Here is an 18129-nt window from a genome sequence, read left to right as displayed (position 1 = left end):
GGTCACACAGCTAGTAAGTGTCTGAGGATGGATTTAAACTCAGGTCCTCCTGACTCTAGGGCCAGTGTATATCTTTTTTCCTACTGAGTCCAGTTCTCCTTTTTCTGTTCAGTTTTTAATTTTTCCTCTTCGTTAAAAAACTAAAACAAAAACAATCATCAAGCAATATCTACACACCCATAGAAAGAAATCCTGGGGCAGCCTTTTGCTGCCAGAGGAGTGGGAGATGTAATGGAGCTCCAAATAGATGGGTAGAGAGGTGGAGGGATCCTCTCACCTCATAGGCCTGTTCTGTAGAAGGTCAATAGCTCACATTTGGATCCTCAAGGTAACTGGCTTTTTTTTTGGTGGAGGTGGGGGGAGGCAATCAGTGACTTGCCCAGGGTCACACAACTAGTAAGTGTCTGAGGTCAGATTTGAGCTCAGGTGCTCCTAACTCCAGGGCCCCCTAGCTACCTCCTTCCCCCTTTTTCCCGCAAGGTCTCTGTTACAGGCAAAGTAAGTGATTTCACTAGCGAACATGAGCAATGTTTAAGAAAATACCACTGGATAACGAAGTTATGAAATGGAAGAACTCATGAATCACTCAATCAACGTATAGGAGATTGTGGATGAAAGAGTGGCCTCACTCACAGCCCCATATAGGCTTGGATTTGGGAAATGTTATTCCTGTCCCAGAGGAGAAAGGCAGAGTAGGGCTCATCTGTAGATCTTTGGCATTGAGGACTCTCTGACTAAGATATTTCACAAGTGGGTTCAGCTTTCTTCCTATGTAAGCATCTGGAAATTCACCCATGAATTCTCCCTACAATTTCCATTGGGAAACTGGCCCACTACTTGTTTTGCACTTTATAAATGTGATAAAATAAATCCAGCTGGAAAGTGTGCTGGTGACAGAGTACTGCCCTGAAAGTTATATTGCCTCGTTATGTTTCACAATCCATTTCGAAACCACCCCTGTAAGTCATGGCAACTTGGCAAAGGATGCACTACGTGGTTGCCACAATGATATTTCAATAACCCATTCTTTGGAACAAATGAGCCCCAAACAGTGAACTATATAGGCAAATAACATTTGGTGCTCACAACTCTACTTCAGAAGATCATAGATTTTGGACTGCAAGGTATTTGAGAGGTCATTCAGTCCAACCTCCTCATTTTACAGATAAGGAAACTGAAGTCCAGAGAAGTTAAGTGAATCACCCAGATCATCCAGGTAACAGAGCTGAAATTCAAACCCAGGTCTTCTGAGCTTTTCCCACTGTACCATACTGCATCCCAATATTTCATGCATGATAAGGATTTTCCATAATGAAAGAGACCATATTTAATGTTCTTTATTAGCTTACTTATGTATTTAGATTGTACAATGTAATAAGTTATATATACAGAGTCAGACAAAATTATTAGCAATTAAGACTTCACCGACACAGGCATATCCTGGTTTGGTTCTCTCTCCTCTCTCTTTCTTTTTTGGTCCAAACCTACAATTTCCTCAGTGTTGATTGCTTCCGGTATGGAAGTTCCTTGCACTAATGCAGATTGGCAACTTGTCTATAATGTATAGTTTTAAAGAGTTGCCTGGGATTACTGAGAGGTTGAAGGATTTGCCCATGTTTACACAGCTAGTATGTGTCAGAGGCAGGTCTTAAACCTAGCTCTTACTTTATCCACCTTGTTGTGCTTCTTCTCCTGTGTGTTTTAGCAATAATAAAATTATGGCTATCTTCCTGGAAATTGACAAGGAAAGTCAATGGTACACTCATCATGGTAGCCCAGCTGATTCTGAAAGTCAGCTTTCCATCAAAGCTCCATCAGTATATGCCATTTAAAGTGTTTCTGCCTTCAGATCAGTCAATGGCCTATGGCCACAAGATGGAAGATGGCAAGATTCAGGCCAAAACTATGACTGCAGAATATGCTCACTAGACTTGGCCAAATGCACGAAGACAGAAATAGCAGTTTTGTCTTCTCTTTTGAAACTAATTTTTAAAAGAAACAAACAACAAACTGTTCTTGGAGAAAAGAGTGCTCATCACATATGGCATTTGCCATCTAATTAAGGGAGAGGCTTTCATCAGCATTAGCACAAAGCAAGGGGAAGAAGGTGAAGAGGGTGCACGGTAGGATTTCAAAGAGGAATTAAAAGGATAATTAAGTTTCACCTCAGAGTATGTAGCTCACAGGATATATGAAATAGGTTCTGAAAACAGCAGCAAACAGAGACTGTAAATGGTGATGTTAAATATTCAGGTCCTAATTATGATCCTATCACAGTATGTTCTACTTTTGCAACAGTAGAAAATTAGTTGTAAGCTTCAAGCAGACAACTGATTTCCCTCCTCCTCGCCTGCCCAGCCTCCCCCACCCCAAAGCGATTGCTCAGTCATGCAACTTGTAATTTAAAAAATATTACTTTGTAAGCTACGGAATTTGTTTTAATTTAGGAATAGCTCTAGTGAAACCTGTCATTACAGCATCTCAGCAATGAATTGTAAATTAACCCACTGGGGTGATAACTGGGGCTGGCTGCTGCTCTCTTTGCAATTATAGGTTTGGAAAAACCACTCTGCCAAAAACAATGTCACTTTGCTAACTTTATCTCTAAATGTTATGGCAGACAGTTGCCGTGGAAAACTTCAAAACTAAGTCTTTATGGCCTTAGTTCCTATTTTGCATTTCAAATCCATATGGTTTCCATGTGCTGCTTTTTTCAACACTGTTGTTTTCCTAAATCTCCATCTTCATTGGGCTCTGATGAGTTTCAATTTTGTTGATGATAGAATCATGGAATTCCAGGGCCAGAAGCAATCTTAGAAATCAGTGAGCACAACCCTATTATAGATGGGGAAACTGAGGCCCAGAGAGGTGAAGTAACTCCATAACTAGATATGGAGAGGGGTAGCTAAAGCCATGATGTAGGTTTCTAGGTTCCCGATTCGATTCTTGAACTGGCTACCTTCCAATGAATTTCAATGTTGCCCTTTCCTGACTGGTTCTACAGAGAAGGAATATTGGAGGATGAAGCTCTCTTAATGTGATGTTCCTCCATGAAATATTAGATGGTCTTTGTGCCTGACAAAACCCTTAATCAGTAAGCTATCATTTCTCCTCCTTTAAAGAGTGATACCAGCTGCTTACAGGTTCTTCTTGGGCATTTTTCTACCCAAAGTAAAATTCAGCTGGAAAGAGATGGGCATGGAGTCACATGCTGAGGCTGGGGAGTTCCAAGGGACAGTGGGGCTGAGCCAATTGAGTGTACACCATCAACTGGGGGAGCCCCAAGAAGCAGAGGGCCACCAAGTTCCCTATTGAGGGGCAAACCGGAGCAGGTTGTAAATGGAGCAGGTCAAAGCTCCCCTGCTGATCAGGAGTGGGATCAGGCCTGTGGGTCACCCCTGTATTTCCATCCTGGGCAAGATGAGGACACCCAGTCTTTAAAAAATAAATAAATAAATGAAGGAAAGGAAAGAGCCCTGGACTGAGTATCTGGTGCCTGCAATTTAAGACCTTGCTTGGACTCTTAACTAGCTATGTCACCTTGTAGATTCTTAACCTCTCTGGCCCTGAGTTTTCATATTGACCACCAAGGGGCATAGACTAGGTCACTTTTGATGCCTGAATTTGACAAAGTGATTAATCTGCAAATATGCACAGACTCAAAGGTAATTAAACTGCTTCCTTGCAAAGTCAGATAGGATATTAATAGACCAATCTGAACTGATGCTAGGAAATGAAAAGATGCATAGAGAGAAGTATGTGTTCATTAAGATCATTTGGCAAAACTTCCCATAAAGAGCACCTCTGCAATGAAGCCTTCCTTGATTACCTGTCAGAAGCACTCTCTTCCTTTTCTCAACTCCAACAGCATGAATACTGAACCACTTGGTGTTGCCATTGTGTATATTTCATCTCCTCAATTAGATTGTAAGCTCTTTGAGAGCAGAGACCATATTTTGTACATCTTTGCATCTTCCCTTAGTGCCCAGCACAGTGCTATAAAAAACATAGTAGGTGCTAAGTAATAATGGTTGTTGAATGAATGTGTTTGTCCATTCATCCTCATGAGGTACGGTGTTTGGCTTAGTATTCCCCAGCCGGTACATCACTAGCTTTGTCTTTGGCTTCTCCTTGGTCCTCAGAACAGCCTAAGATATGACCTAGTGACATGTGAGAAAACCCTTAATTTTTAGGAAGCCTGTGAGTAGGTACCATTGCTGGTTCCAAGTTTCCCGGCTCAATCACCCTTGCAATGTTCTCAGGTGAAGGAAGTGAAGTCACATCCCAACAAAAAGGGAGGCAGTTCCTAATGATGCTCGTCAGGTTGTGACAGGAGGCTGAGGTGTCGGCATGACTTGAGCCCACTCCAAAATGTCGGCGCACAGAGACTCGACAGCATCCAGTCGCTCAATCTGTACAAGTTTTGTGAGCAGCTCTGGGATGCTGTAGCCTGCTGTGCTGATCCGGTCAAAGAGCTGCATGCCATCTGTCATCCCCCCTATCTCGTCCCTCTTCAATCCAAAGCTTTCAGCAAGGTGGCGCCATGTTTTCACGATGGCTTTCTCTGTGTTGTAGGTGGAGCTGAGCATCCTGCTTGTCTTCTCTAGGCAGTCAAATGGTAATTCCGTGGGGCTGAGACCTGGAAGAGCAGAGAGTCCAAGTCAGAAATCATACATTTTAGGCAACAGGAACATGAAACAATTTGTTTTAAAAAAGTGTGTTCCATGACTCTTCAATTTAGGCAACTCTCGACACAATAATTATTGACTAATAATAATAATGATGGTACAATAATATTGACTAATAATCTCCCAGATGTGGGTCTGGGAGATGGGAAATGTAACCTCCAAAGCTAGCAGATGCCTTCTGAGAAGGGAAGCCTCCTCCTGTCCTGCCACCATGTTTGGAGCTGGGTATGGAATCAGGGAAGGGCAGCTAGGTGGCGCAGGTGATATGAAAACAAAACATATCAAAAAATAAGATTAAAAAAATAAGGAAAGTTAAAAAAATAATTTGGCACATGGATTTCTTTCGAAACTTTCCTAGAAAGGCTATTGGCAGCATTGCTGATACCTTTGAGTCCAAGTACTCCCTCATTTCTAGATAAGTGACAACCATTCACTCCATTAGGTCAAGGGTTCAATCTGATGATACTTTGGTTACGTTGGAAAACATAATTTTAAACTCATTTCTACAATACAACAGAAGGGAAAGAAGTCAGAAAAGGACAGCCTGGAGGAAGAGGCAATCCCTTCCTACCTAAGTGATGTATTTTCTCTAATAATGAAGCCTGTTCTCAAGCTTTGGGGTATGCATTGGCATAAGGTAAAAACTCTATAGACCAAGCAGCCAAGAGCAGCTGTGTCTAGCTGTCTGGATCACGGGTGTTTCATTGAGCAATTTCCAGCTCAGCCAGCAGTAGCAGCCAACCTTCCAGTGGCCTAATCTGGAGCCGTTCATTTCCAGGGATTTGGTGGCAGTACAATCTCTGCCACAACAGGCTTAGTTCCCTATCCAGTCCCTGCACTTGGGTTTTGCCTTTGCCCAAGTATTCAGGTGAAACCAGACTTTGTGTTCAGTCTGGGCCAAAGGAAGATAAATCCTCATTATCTTGTGGGTCAGCAGCCATCAGTGAAGTGGTATTTGGGGATGGGTGGAAGAGGAGGAGGGGCCAGCTGGAGGTAAATAGAGGAAAGGATGGATTCTAACCCCTGGCACTGATTCACAACACTGAAGAAGGAGCTTCCCACAACTCTGTTTATCTCTCTGCAAAGGGGATATATTTCTACTACTTGTTTGTTAAATGTTGTTCACTCCCTAGATGAAAGATGCTATAGGAGGTAGAAGGACAAATAGCTATACATAACCAGAAGAGGCTATAAACAAAGAAACAAAGCTGTCCTTAGAGGCTCCTTTGTAAAATAGGCCCAGAAACATCATTTTCACAGAACTTGCTTAAAAAAACCCTCTGAAGTTGCGGAGTCTGAGGATAGGACTTGAAAACAAAAATCTTTGGTGCTTCCAGTGAGTGAGTTCTAACCAGCTCCTAGTTTGTACCCAGCTCCCTTATGGTTCTAGAATGAAGAGGTATCATTTCCATCAGCCCAAGGATCCCTAAGTGTTTTTCCTTTAGAAATGGTAAAAAAAATACTTAAAATAAGACATTGCTATTATTATTCCTTTCCTTAAGGGGACTTAAAATTTTATATTTTTTCCAGTCCTTGAAGAAAAAATTCTAGAGTGTCAGTGACCTCAGAAAATTGTTGCATTTACACATAATATGGGTGGAGAATAATAGACTTAGCACTAGAAGAAGATTCTGAGGCCATCTAGTCCAATTTTCTCATTTTAAAGATGAGCAAAGTTAAGTGATATACCCATGGTCGCACAGGAAGTCAGAGGCAAGACGGGATTCAAACCTAAGACTTCTGACTCCAAATCTAGCAGTCATTCAATCAACTAGTATTTATTAAGTGACTACTATGTGCCAGGCACTGTGCTAAGTGTTGGGAGTACGAAGGAAGGAAAAAAAAATTTGGGACTGAGAGCTCACTGTGAAATGGAGGTCTAGTGAGGGCTGGGTCAGGTCTCCATATTTCTCTAGTCTTTGTTCAATCTTGTTGAACTCAAGGTAAGTTTTTCCTAAGTCTTTGTGTCTGTCCATTCGTCATATGGGGACGGGGGGGAATCTGTGTCACTTGGATGACTGTCATTTAACTTGGGAAGTCTGAGGATGGTTTCATTAACTTACAAGTGGATATAGGTTTTTTTTTAAATTTTTAATTTTTGGTTATTTGGTAGGTTAAGTACAGATTTGCAGGTAAAGATGACAGATGATATGGCTGTGGTGAGGGTAAAGGGTGGTGACACACATAATAGCTTACACTTATATAGTACTTATTATGCTTACTATGTACCAAGCACTGTGCCTTGTTTGATCCGCACAACACTGGGAGGTAGGCACTATTATTATCCCCACTTTACAGATGAGGAGCTGAGGCAAATGAAGGCAAAGTGACTTGTCCAGGGTCACACATCTAGGAAATATCTGAAACTGTATTTAAACTCAGGTCCTCCTAATTCCAGGTCTAGAGCTTTATCCACCTAGTTGCCCCAGAGAATTGGAAAAACCTGGAGACAGGAGGCAGAATTTGCCACTTGCACTGAGGACAGGGTCCAGAAGAACAGTTTGGGCAGTCATGCTGAACCACTGGCTGTCAGAGAGAAATTGATCATTTTTTTGTTTTGTTTTGTTTTTTGGCTAGGCAATGGGGTTAAGTGACTTGCCTAGGATCACACAGCTAGTAAGTGTTGTATGTCTGAGGCCAGATTTGAACTCAGGTCCTCCTGAATCCAGGGCCGGTACTCTATCCACTGTGCCACCTAGCTGCCCCAGAAATTGATCATTTTGAGGGTAAGCAATTTTGGGGAGGATTTCTTAGGGGTGAGGAGTGTGGTTTATTACTCATACAAAACCTTGACCTTCCCTCATTTTGCTATCTCCTCACGGTGAGTTCTCAAACTGCAGCTGCCCATTAGAGAATAAAGTCAAACTTGGACATTAACCTAGGATGCCAAGTGAGTGGTAGGCAGCAGTGTCAAGCCTCCTTTACCCATCCATTTTACATTATGAGTTTCTGGAGATCAGGTACCATGTTGATTATAGGGATAGAGACTGGACCTGTGATTTCATTGATATGGGTTACTCCCAGATGAGGAAACTCCTTTTGCCGATAAAGATTAATATCTTCTCAGCAACTTACAGTCTTAGAGAACTGCTTAGAGCACAGAGAGGTTAAATGTTTGCCAAGGGTCACACAGCAAGTATATGCTAGAGGTGAGACTTGAACCAAGGTCTTCCTGGCTTAGAGGCCAGCTCTTTACACCAGGCTATCTCTCATGCTGGACATGTATTAGATAAAATGGTGGTTAATAAATATTTTTGATGATGGTGGTGCCAGCTCGGATTTAGTTACAAGAGCACTGCATCCCAAACAAAGCCCCTTTGCATTTAGGAAAGGATGACATATGTGCCTTGCCCATATATAACTTAACGCTTAATAAATGGTTATTGAATTGAGTCTCCTTACATGCTTCTGATCTTGGGATCATAGATTTAGAGTTGGAAGGCACCTTAGATGCCATCGAACTCAAGTCCTTCATTTTGCAGAAGAAGAAACCAAAACCCAGAGATGTGAAGTGTTTGTCCTTTGTCACACAGATAGGAAATGGCAGATCTGGGATTCTAACCCATGTCCTCTGACTCTAAGCCTAGCTCATTCCCAAAGCACCATATAGCCCTTTACCTGGTGGCAACAGAGAATGCCCTCATATGCTGCTGGGCCGACTTGGGCATTAGCTGTGAGGAGAAGTGTTTTGTCTCATGGTTTCAAGAAAGTGCAACAAGGATCTTGTCAGGATAGGCCAAGCGTTTGCTTGTCCATGCAAAGGAGGTGACAGAGGGGAGGGCTGGTTGGAGAGGACTCCTGTACTATACCATAGATTGGCTCGACCAGATTCAGGCCCTTTCCTCTCCTTCCTCCTGAGGTTGGTTGAGTTTGCTAATCTACAGTATCTGATACATTGGCACGGGTCATTTTGCGCAGCTTGCTTCCAAAGAACACTGGAAATCTTGAGCCAAACTCTCTTTTGCTAGTATGAGGTAAAAAAGGACCTCGGATACGCCTAGAAGTGAGTTATGATCACACAGTTGGGGTTGACCTGATTTGTGACATAGTGAGCTCCTGAGGAGAAAGATCCTTTTACCCAGGCAGACTAACAACTGTTCTGCAACTTAAAATCTTGGAGCATTTCCTGAAGCACTGAGAGGTGAAGAAATTTGTCAGATGTAGGGTTTGAACTCTTACTTTACTGACCCTGAGGCGAGCCCTCTATTCTTTCTGCCATGTTGTCTCACAGTTACCTACTTTAATTACATCTGTAATTAGTTGGGATGTGTATATCATGTGAGTGAGGACTGATATTCAATTTAGTTTAATGCTGCAAGCATTTATTAAGTGCCTACTGCTTGCCAGCTAATGTACCAGGACCTAGGGAGACAGACAAAACAAAAAACTCCAGTGCTCACCTTCTGCCACCCCACACACGTTGGCATACACGTCAAGGATCTTCTTTCTTCTACTCTGAATCTTTAAGCAAAAACAGAAACAGAAAAAACACATGATTTCATATTGATGGGGGAAACAGTAGTTTAAACAGTGCCTTCTGGGGATCCCTCTCAGCAACCTCTTTGACCAGTACCAGCTTTGCTCTTCCAAAGTGGAGTCGAGTATGAGAAACTTGTATGTAGTGAATTTGGGAGCCATGAAAAGCCTCCAACAAAAGTCTAGTCCACTACCCACTTCAACAACTTTATTTCCTGCAAAGTGGTCCATTGGTAGCCGTATCACTGAGTCAATAGGGTATAGAGGAATTAGTTTTCAGTGCGCTCAACATCCACGGCTTCATGGAAGAACACTTTGGCACCAGAAGACATCGCTGAAAGGAAGTTTCTTGCCCATAAATTCCCATCAATCAGGTGAATCTCCATTATAGATGCAGGGCATCATTTTAGTGTGGCCATAAATTGTGGGTATTTGTAAAAGAACGGTGTGTGCATGTTGGAAACTTACCCCAGTTGATTTGTTGTTTGTGGAAGATTTATCCCTTGTCAAATGGACTAATGATAACAAGCACAGCTCTGGGGACCCTTGCTTGTCAACTGCGGCTTCTTCATCACTGTCCATACTCCGACTCAGGAGCTGTTCATTCTCAGAAGAGGCATCATTCTCACTGGGGAAAGATGAAGGGAATGTTAATGGCATCTTTGAAAGTGGAACCATCTAAAATTCAACTCCTAGATTGCTTATTGCCAGCAGATTTTGATCAGGGTGCAAATTAAAGCATGCTTGCAAATGGAGCAAGAGAGGGTCCATTAAAGAGAGCTCCATTAAAGTGAGACCTATGGGTGTGAGTTGGTTAGAATTTGTATATCATGTAAGTGAGGACTGATATTCAATTTAATTTAATTCAATAAGCATTAAGGGCCTATAATGTACCAGGCAGTCTTCTAGGAGTTGGGGATGCAAAGATAGAAACAACAAGAAAAAGTAAGCCTTGCCCTCAATGAGCTTACTTTCTAGAGATAAGAGATAACATGTAAACGGATAAATATAATAATAATGAGAGCTCAACATTTATATAGCACTTACTCTATGCCAGGCACTGTGCTAAATGTTTTACAATTATTATCTAATTTGGTCCTCACAACAACTTCAAGAGGTAGGTGTTATTATTATCCCCATTTTCCAGATGAGGAAACCGAGGCAAACATAGGTTAAGTGACTTGCCCAGAGTCACACAGTATCTGAGGCTGAATTTGAACTCAGGTCTTTCTGACTCCAGGCCCAATGCTCCATCCACTGCATCAGAAGACAATTTTAGGAGGAAGAAAGCGCTAATGGGTCCTTTCCAAGGTCACGTTGATAGTAAATGGCATAGTCCAGATTGGAACATCTGACTAAAGTCTGATCATCTTTCCATTGTATCAAAAATCTTGAGAGGCAAGAATGATGGGTCAGATCTAATAAAATGACTTTTAATATGAATAAAGGTGAAGTCTTACATTTGGGCTAAAAATAATCAACTGAATATGAAGATGATAGAAGGATGTAAAAATTCCTACTGCACAGCAGTTAATGTGATAAAAGACAGATTTTGTTGTTGTTTTAATGAACTTACAAGGTCAATAAGAATAAACAAGGTAACACAGTGACCAAAAAGTCAATGCTATCTTTGGCTGCATTAAGAGACGTGAGGGTCACACTGTATCCTGTCTGAGTCAGACAACATTTAGAATGTTATATGTCAGTCAATAAGCACTTATTAAGCAGAGTATGCCAGATACTGTCCTAGGGATACAAGAAAGGCAAAAAGCCTCTGTACTTGTCCTACAGGAGCATATATCCTAATGGAGGAGGCAATATGAAAACAAATAGATAGATACAAGGTATATTAGAGTAGATGGTAATCTTAAAGGGGAAGGCATTAGCACATTAGAAGTAAGGTGGACCAGGAAAGCTCTCCTGCAAGGTAGGCTTTGCATTGAGTCTTCAAGGAAGCCGGGGAAGGTAAGGGGCAAAGAAAATGGTATCCTGGTAAATGTTTAACAACCAATTCCCCAGTAAAAAAGTAGGTACAACACACTCTCAAGTTCATTCTGCATTAATAACATATTGTCCATCACTTTCTTAAGTCTAGACAATCAAAAAAACCATAACTCAAGCTCTGATGTATAGTTTTTGCTGATCTCTGAGGGATAAATTTAACAACTGGGTCTCACAAGCTGGGAAGAGATGACTCCAGCACACCCCTGGGCAGAAGTGAAGGGGTGGAGTATTCCAGTCCTTTCCCTCTGCAAAGTGCAAAAGAGCTGAGAAGGGGACCAGAAGTTATATTTTAGGAAATGCAAGGAAAAGCTGGATGGCAGAGTTTATGGAAGTAAGGTGTAAGAAGGTAGGAAGAGGTCAGATTGCAAAGAACCATAGATGCTAAATGGAGGACTTTGTATTTGATACTGGAGGTACGAGGAAGACCCTGAAGCTCACTGAGCAAGGGGGGTGAGAGTGGGGGAAGGGAGGATAGGGTCAGACTTAATGTTTTAGAAAAATGATCTGAGCAGCTGAGTAGGTTTCTGGATGCCACTTTTTAGGAAGCACACTAACAAATGGGAGCCTGTCCAGAAGAAGGCATCTCACATAGTGAGAGAAGTGGAAACATCAGTTGAAGGAACTTGGCAGGTTTAATCAAGAGAACAGTAAATTTAGGGTGGACATGGTAGCTATCTTCAAGTATTTGAAGAACTGTTACCAAAAGAGGAGTTAGACTTGTTCTATTTAATCTCAGAGGAAAGAACTAAAATAAATAAACAAAAAAAAATTGGGTAGAGGTTACGGAAAGGAAGATTGAGTCTATTGTTAGAAAAGCTTGTCCATTTTTTGATAAGCATTACTTCTATGTATCCAGCCCAAGGAATCCTTGCTGTAGGGAGGGGACCAAATCTCCCGTGAGGAAAGACTTGTCCTCTAGATCCGTGAGTCTCCCTGCCAGGATCCAAAGGAACTACCTGGGTAGCATTTCTAACCCCTAAGCACATGTGCACTGGGTCTTTAAGCTAGCAAAAGAGTCAATGTTCAGAAAAGGCTTCTCCACAGCTCATTAAAATCATTCAAAATATATGAAAACAATATTCTTTCATAAGGATTCTATTCTTCTTTTGTGGTTTGGCTGAAGTCTTATGAAAAGGATTATATTTGTGGGTAACCGGGTTATAGCAATAAAGCCCACACTCAAGAACAGCCCTGGAGGCACAGTGATAAAAACAAAATAAAAGGAATGGATGATGTGCCCACTTTCTAATTTGATCTCAAACTCTCATGGGGAGTCATCTCAGATGCCCATTCTTTGTCTGCCCATGACAGAAGGCAACGGTAAAAGAAGGGAACAGGCAAGTCTGCTCCCGTGTCGCTTACTGAGATCCGTTACCTAACGTCTTCAGAGCAGGCAGCAAAAGATGAAACCAGGTCTTTGGTGTGACTTTTACAGTCCCATTTTCAAGTTTCTACTTTTCCTAGAACATATTCTTTTAAAGATTTTCCCTCCACATTCACGTCCCGTTCATGCTGCTTAATGGCAGGGACTATTTATTTAGTTATTTTTCTTTCCTTCTCTCCTCTTCTCTCCTCTTGCCTCCCCTCCTCTCCTCTCTTTCCTCTTCTCTCCTTTCCTTTTTCTCTCAGATAACACTTTGTTTTTGAACTCTCTAATGAACTCTAAGGCCTGTAAGCTTGTGCATTATAGCTATCCATGTTGGTGTTTTATCCCCCATTAGACTGTAAGCTCTTTCAGGGCAGGGGCCATTTATAAATTTTGTGTCTCCCCTAACATCATGCACGGTGATCTGCATGCAGTAATTGCTTCATAAATCTTTGTTATATATCAATGTGAGTTATGTCATAATACTTCAGATCATATAGTATTATTAAGATTTTTTCCCCCAAAGGCCAGAGAATTTGCTGTATTATGTCAGATAAAAATGTGTCCAGTTAATTCATTATCAGACTGTCGAGTCAACTTTGTGGCTTTCTCCATTACAGACAACAAATGTGTCTTTCTTTTAAAGCCTTCTCATTGCCACATAAAAATTGCATATATGGGATTAGAAGATGTAGACTGACCTGGGAAATGGATCTCTGGCCTCCCTAATCCTGGGCCCTATGTCTTCTTTGTACCTTAGGTTAACCTTAGCTTTTATGTAGGTTGGGGATAATTTGGCTACCCAAAACAAGCAAACAGAAATCAGTTTCCATTGTCTTAAACCAGCCTCTGACAAGAAATGGCTAGTAGGCTTAGGAGGTAAGAACCTAAGAAAGTAAGTCTGGACTTTGATGACTTAATCCATAGTAACCCAGTCAATGCAAACTCCAGCAGCAACTCGCATGCCCATGCTCACATGTGTCCTTCCTCAGCCTAGCCCAAGTAAGCTGCAGACTATCCTTGTCATCCTTGTTATACTCTGCATTCTCGAGTTCCTCAGCAAAAGCCTGGAGAACTGAACCGGATAGACTGATTGGTGTGGTTAATTTCTGAGCTCATTAAGTGGCTGGTTTCCTCTGTTGTCTCTGTTGTTCCCTGCCAGGAGCTGCCGTTAAGCCTGGCCACTTAACATCACTTGTAGCACCCCTGCCACCCTATCTGACCTTACCTCTTGGCAGTCTTTGCTGGCGTGGCTGTCAGCTTCTCAAACTCATCCTTCTCGGCAAAAATCACGACGTTTTCTGCAGGTGAATAAGAGGATTTATAGAGGGATGAGTTGAAAGTGATGCTGGGGCTCGGGGAGAGTAAGCTACCTCTTTGGCAGTCTGTGTGTGCCAGGTAAATCCCCCTGAATGATGCTATTCTTCTAATTACTCCCCGAGGATTAAGTAAAATTTCGGTGCTCCAGATACCACTTCCCCTAGTCTCTTTTCTAAATGGTACAAGAGTTTAAGCAATTAGGAGGGAAGGCTGTTCAGAGATGGCTGATAAAAGGGAAATCTAATTCTTATTGGTCTCCAGGAGAAAGCTAAAAAGAGTAAAACAGTTTGTTCAGACCTTGAACTTCTTTTTTCTCTTCTTGTTTGCTGACTTGAGCTTCCACAGTCTTCACGGAATGACTGGTGCAGCAGGCTGGAACATGAATGAGAAGTTCAATAGTGGCCATACTTAGGGGCTGCATTGAGTAAACATGTGTAGTTTTTCATGGAGATGTCATGAGTTGGGGGGTGGGGTATGCTACCTTGGGCAGAAGGCTTTGTCTTCATGATGTAAAACATGATGATGAGGACGATGGCAATAGCCATGATGAAGATGGTGGACATAGCAATAATCAGGGCAGTGGCCAGATGCCCTTGTCCTGAGAGATCTGCTGAAGTCAGAGAAATAAAGGAGGAAATAAGCATCATTGGGTGGCTATAAAGAAACCCTTGCTGAAAACTGAATTGTTGACTTAGTGAACCTGGAAAGCCAGGACTAAAATTGCGTTGATTCTGATTTTTATTCATAAGAACTTATGAAATTGATTTGCTCCTGAGACCAGCTTTGACCATGACATCATGTGTTGCTATTAGATTATCTTTCCCCAGTTGAATGCGGCCTTTATAGACTTTAACAGGAGACACATGATTCATGCCCAGTCCTATTTCTCTGGCCCCTTTTTTTGGCTCAATTGCTTTGGGGACCTGGGGTTGAGATGAGGTGGTGAGGACAGGAAGACAGACACATGAAGCAGTGAACTAACTAAAATTCAATCCAGGTTTCTGGACTTCTAGCAAGATGTACTCTAGTTCTGCTGAGACCTTGGGAATGTTCCCTCATCTCTGCAAAGTGAGGATAGAAATAGTAGCTTCACTACCATGAGGACTCAGACTTCCTGGGGAGCTCTTTGGGATGAGAGGGTGAAAGGGACATCACTGGAAAACCTAAGATCAGTGTCTCTGGAGTGGGTCAGCCATGTTTGCTTACCAGTAAAGCTTTTGGGCTTGTTTTGCAATGTACTGTCATCTCCTTAGATCTGCTGTGACTCTTTAGTCTGAACAGAGCATCCTACACAATGACAGCAATGGGGCAAAGATCACCTCACAGATTGATATAAACTCTCCCTTTGGCTTTATCTTATTTCTGTGGCAATTCTACCTCTTAGGGTGTCCTCCCACCCCCACCTCACCTTGGGAAGTTATGGACCACTGTATTGATGAGTTCCTTCCTTTGTTGGGGATACACATTAATTACTAAAGCCCGTTTTAATTCTGTGAAGGAAAACTTGGCAGAAGTTCTCGTAAGCCAGGATGCTACTCACTCCTCACACCAAGAGGCAAGTTCACCCAAGTGGACATACTGAAAACACATGTGGTTCTTGTTGATGGCAGAGCTCCAACTTTATGTCCAGAACTGGGTACCCCCTCTGGCAACCAAAGCTTATACTTTTTCCTTTGGATTAATGCACCATGGGGAGCAGTTCTGCCGATGAGAGTACTTGCATGCAGGATAATTGGTCTCAGTATGTGAGTTTAAGAGCATGTGTAACAGTTTTGGTTGCCAGGTATGGATGATATAATCTTTTTAATATTCTCAGCATTGTGCATTACTTCCCCTGAGTCCTGATGAAAATGAGATTCATATATCTCCATAAGGTTTCCTGGCTTAATCCTCTACAAAAGTCCACGGGTGGGTCAGATTTTAAAGGCTGAGGAGGGGGTTGTCTAGTGAAAGACACTAAATTACTCAGATATTATGTTTTTAAAACATTGAAGTAATGGAATGCAGTGAGGCCAAGTTCAGTGCCAAGCAGGTCATAGCACCAGGGTCTTGCTTGAGAGAAATATTAGGCTTTGGGTTACATGAGAATCTGCTGCCTTCTCAACCATTTCAAACCCAAAAGATTAGGAGTAGTAGCTGTGTTTATCTGATTGAATATTCAAGGGCTAAGGTGAAGCAAATCTCATGAAAGCATGCTATAGAGTTAAGATAGCGGCAGAAACAATCAGCTACACAGAAATTTTCTTCTGTCCTTCCATACTGAATTAGAAGAACAGAGTGCTGAACTAGGAGTCATGAAGTCCTGGGTTCATATTTGACCTTGGGCACTATCTGTGTGACCACAGGCAAGTTACGCAACCTTTCTAGACCTCGGTCTCCTCATCTGTAGAATAGGGAGCATAATATTTAAAGTATTTACCATAAGATAAAGTAGGTAAGCAGGCACTTTGCAAACCTGAAAGCCCTATGAAGATAGCAACTGTTATTCCTTAGATCTTTGCTCATTAACTCAAGACCCTTCTATCAGTCACATCATTTTTGTGCTGCAACCACACATTTCAAAGATGAAGAGGAAGATGGGGAGGGGGAGGGTTTCCTTTTAATCAATATCTTTAGGAAACTGTTAATACCCTAAAAAAAATGTGCACTTCTTTAGAACACAGGCTAACGGCCACAGGACACACACAGAGTGATCAATCCTGTGCAATGCTGGGATAATTATTAACTTCCAGCAACCCAGCCCAGCTTAGCGGATTAACTCATGTTAGAAAAATGATTTGAGGTGGGGAAAACTCTTCAGGAGCATTACTAATAATTATTTCCTCTCTTCCTCTTAACTTTCATCCAACCTACCTGAGATTTCTGAGGATGTTAAATCCAGAATATCAATACCTGAGCACTTTCCTTACCTTTATGTGCATGCTGGAAAGGAGAGCTGGTGCTGGCGCCAGAGGTACCTGGGAGACTGGCAGAAACTCCAGAGGTGGCTCCCACACCTGTGAGGGGAACAAAGTTGGCATAAGATCCTCTGAAGTTCCCTTGGGAATGATCCCACCCTTGAGTGATTAGTAAAGGAGATATTGCAATGCAGTGGTGAGGGCAGGGGAACCTCAGTTTTTTGAAGTGTCATCTGCTACTGAGGAGATTTCCTAACCCTGGATGCTTTTTTTTTTTCAAACTAACCAACCAACCAATCAATCAATCAAACAAACAAATGAACAAACAACAACGAACAACTAACCTCTCCCTAAAACCAAGTCTCAGCCTTTGGGGGGCTTTCACAAACTCCCAAAAGGGACTTTTCCTGCGAATGGGGATAAAGCATTGTAAAATCTGTAAACAATGTTATACTGTGGAGCTAACAGGAGGCTTTGGCCCGGTTCCCATGTAGTGACAAGTGACTAATTCTTTTAGTTGCTTAGAGCTAAAATGTATTTTGCAGTTCTACAGAAAAATGATTTATGGAACACCCCTATAATGGGGGTGAAGTGCGTTGTGGTAAGGAGGGGAATGGAAATTGATACTGTCGTAAGATGGAGCACTGGGAATGTTATTGTTTGAAAAAATTAACAAGTACAGATCTACCAAGTAGAGGCAAGGACTGGACAAGAAATGATGGGTTGTTTTTTTGTTTTTTTTTTTTTTTGGTTTGTTCTTTGGTTTGTTATGATCAATAAAAATACTTGTGTCTCTGTAAATTTCTTTCTTCCTCTTTCCCCTTTTATCTTCCTACATTATGACATTAATTCAGTTGGTGTGACTGGGCCATGGAAAAGCAGGTTATAAATCAAGGGTAAAACCACCGCACTTGCTGATAAATCACATTATCATAGAACTTGAGATTTGGAAGGGACTTGAGGAGTCACCTAGTCTGACCTGTGCAGGAAAGAAATCTCCACTGTAACATACCCAACAAGTAAGGGGCTTATTCTTGAAAAGTTCCAATGAGGGGAAACCCACCACCTCTCAATGAAACCCATTTCACTTTTATACAGTTCTAATTGTTGGAACATTTTGTCTGACATCAAGCCTAAATTGATTTCTTTGTAACTTCCACCCACTGCTCCTGGGGTGGGGATGAGGGCCCTTGGGGGCCAAACAGATCAAGTATGACCCATCTTCCACATGAAGGCCCTTCAGATAATTGAAGACAGCTATCATGTCCCTTCCTGAATCTTTTCCTCTCTGGGCAATTAATTTACTTCAATCAATGCTCATATTATAATCTCTCTCTCTCTCTCTCTCTCTCTCTCTCTCTCTCTCTCTCTCTCTCTC

At 41.9% G+C, this 18129-nt stretch overlaps 1 protein-coding gene across 3 annotated transcripts in view; it reads right to left on the bottom strand.

The window, feature by feature from the left end:
• Positions 1-1338: 1338 nt before the first annotated feature.
• The window catches only part of LOC114046257 (tumor necrosis factor receptor superfamily member EDAR), a 118710-nt gene continuing 101919 nt past the window's right edge, over positions 1339-18129 (bottom strand). For 2 of the 3 annotated variants that reach the window (XM_027866539.1, XM_027866537.1), the window contains exons 6-12: positions 16764-16850; positions 14336-14464; positions 14152-14226; positions 13763-13835; positions 9633-9792; positions 9089-9149; positions 1339-4639 (exon numbers count right to left, since the gene is read on the bottom strand). In XM_027866539.1, coding sequence (XP_027722340.1) covers positions 4320-4639; positions 9089-9149; positions 9633-9792; positions 13763-13835; positions 14152-14226; positions 14336-14464; positions 16764-16850 — 905 coding nt within the window. In that variant the 3' untranslated portion in view covers positions 1339-4319. The remainder of the gene's footprint in view (positions 4640-9088; positions 9150-9632; positions 9793-13762; positions 13836-14151; positions 14227-14335; positions 14465-16763; positions 16851-18129) is intronic. The other variant, XM_027866538.1, reaches the window with a different exon arrangement.

The sequence above is a fragment of the Vombatus ursinus genome, unplaced genomic scaffold (assembly GCF_900497805.2).
Source record: "Vombatus ursinus unplaced genomic scaffold, bare-nosed wombat genome assembly UNPS02014781.1, whole genome shotgun sequence".
In the NCBI taxonomy this organism is placed as follows: Eukaryota; Metazoa; Chordata; class Mammalia; order Diprotodontia; family Vombatidae; genus Vombatus; species Vombatus ursinus.
Note: the sequence above shows the minus strand (reverse complement) of the source record. Positions and strands in the feature narration are given on the sequence as shown.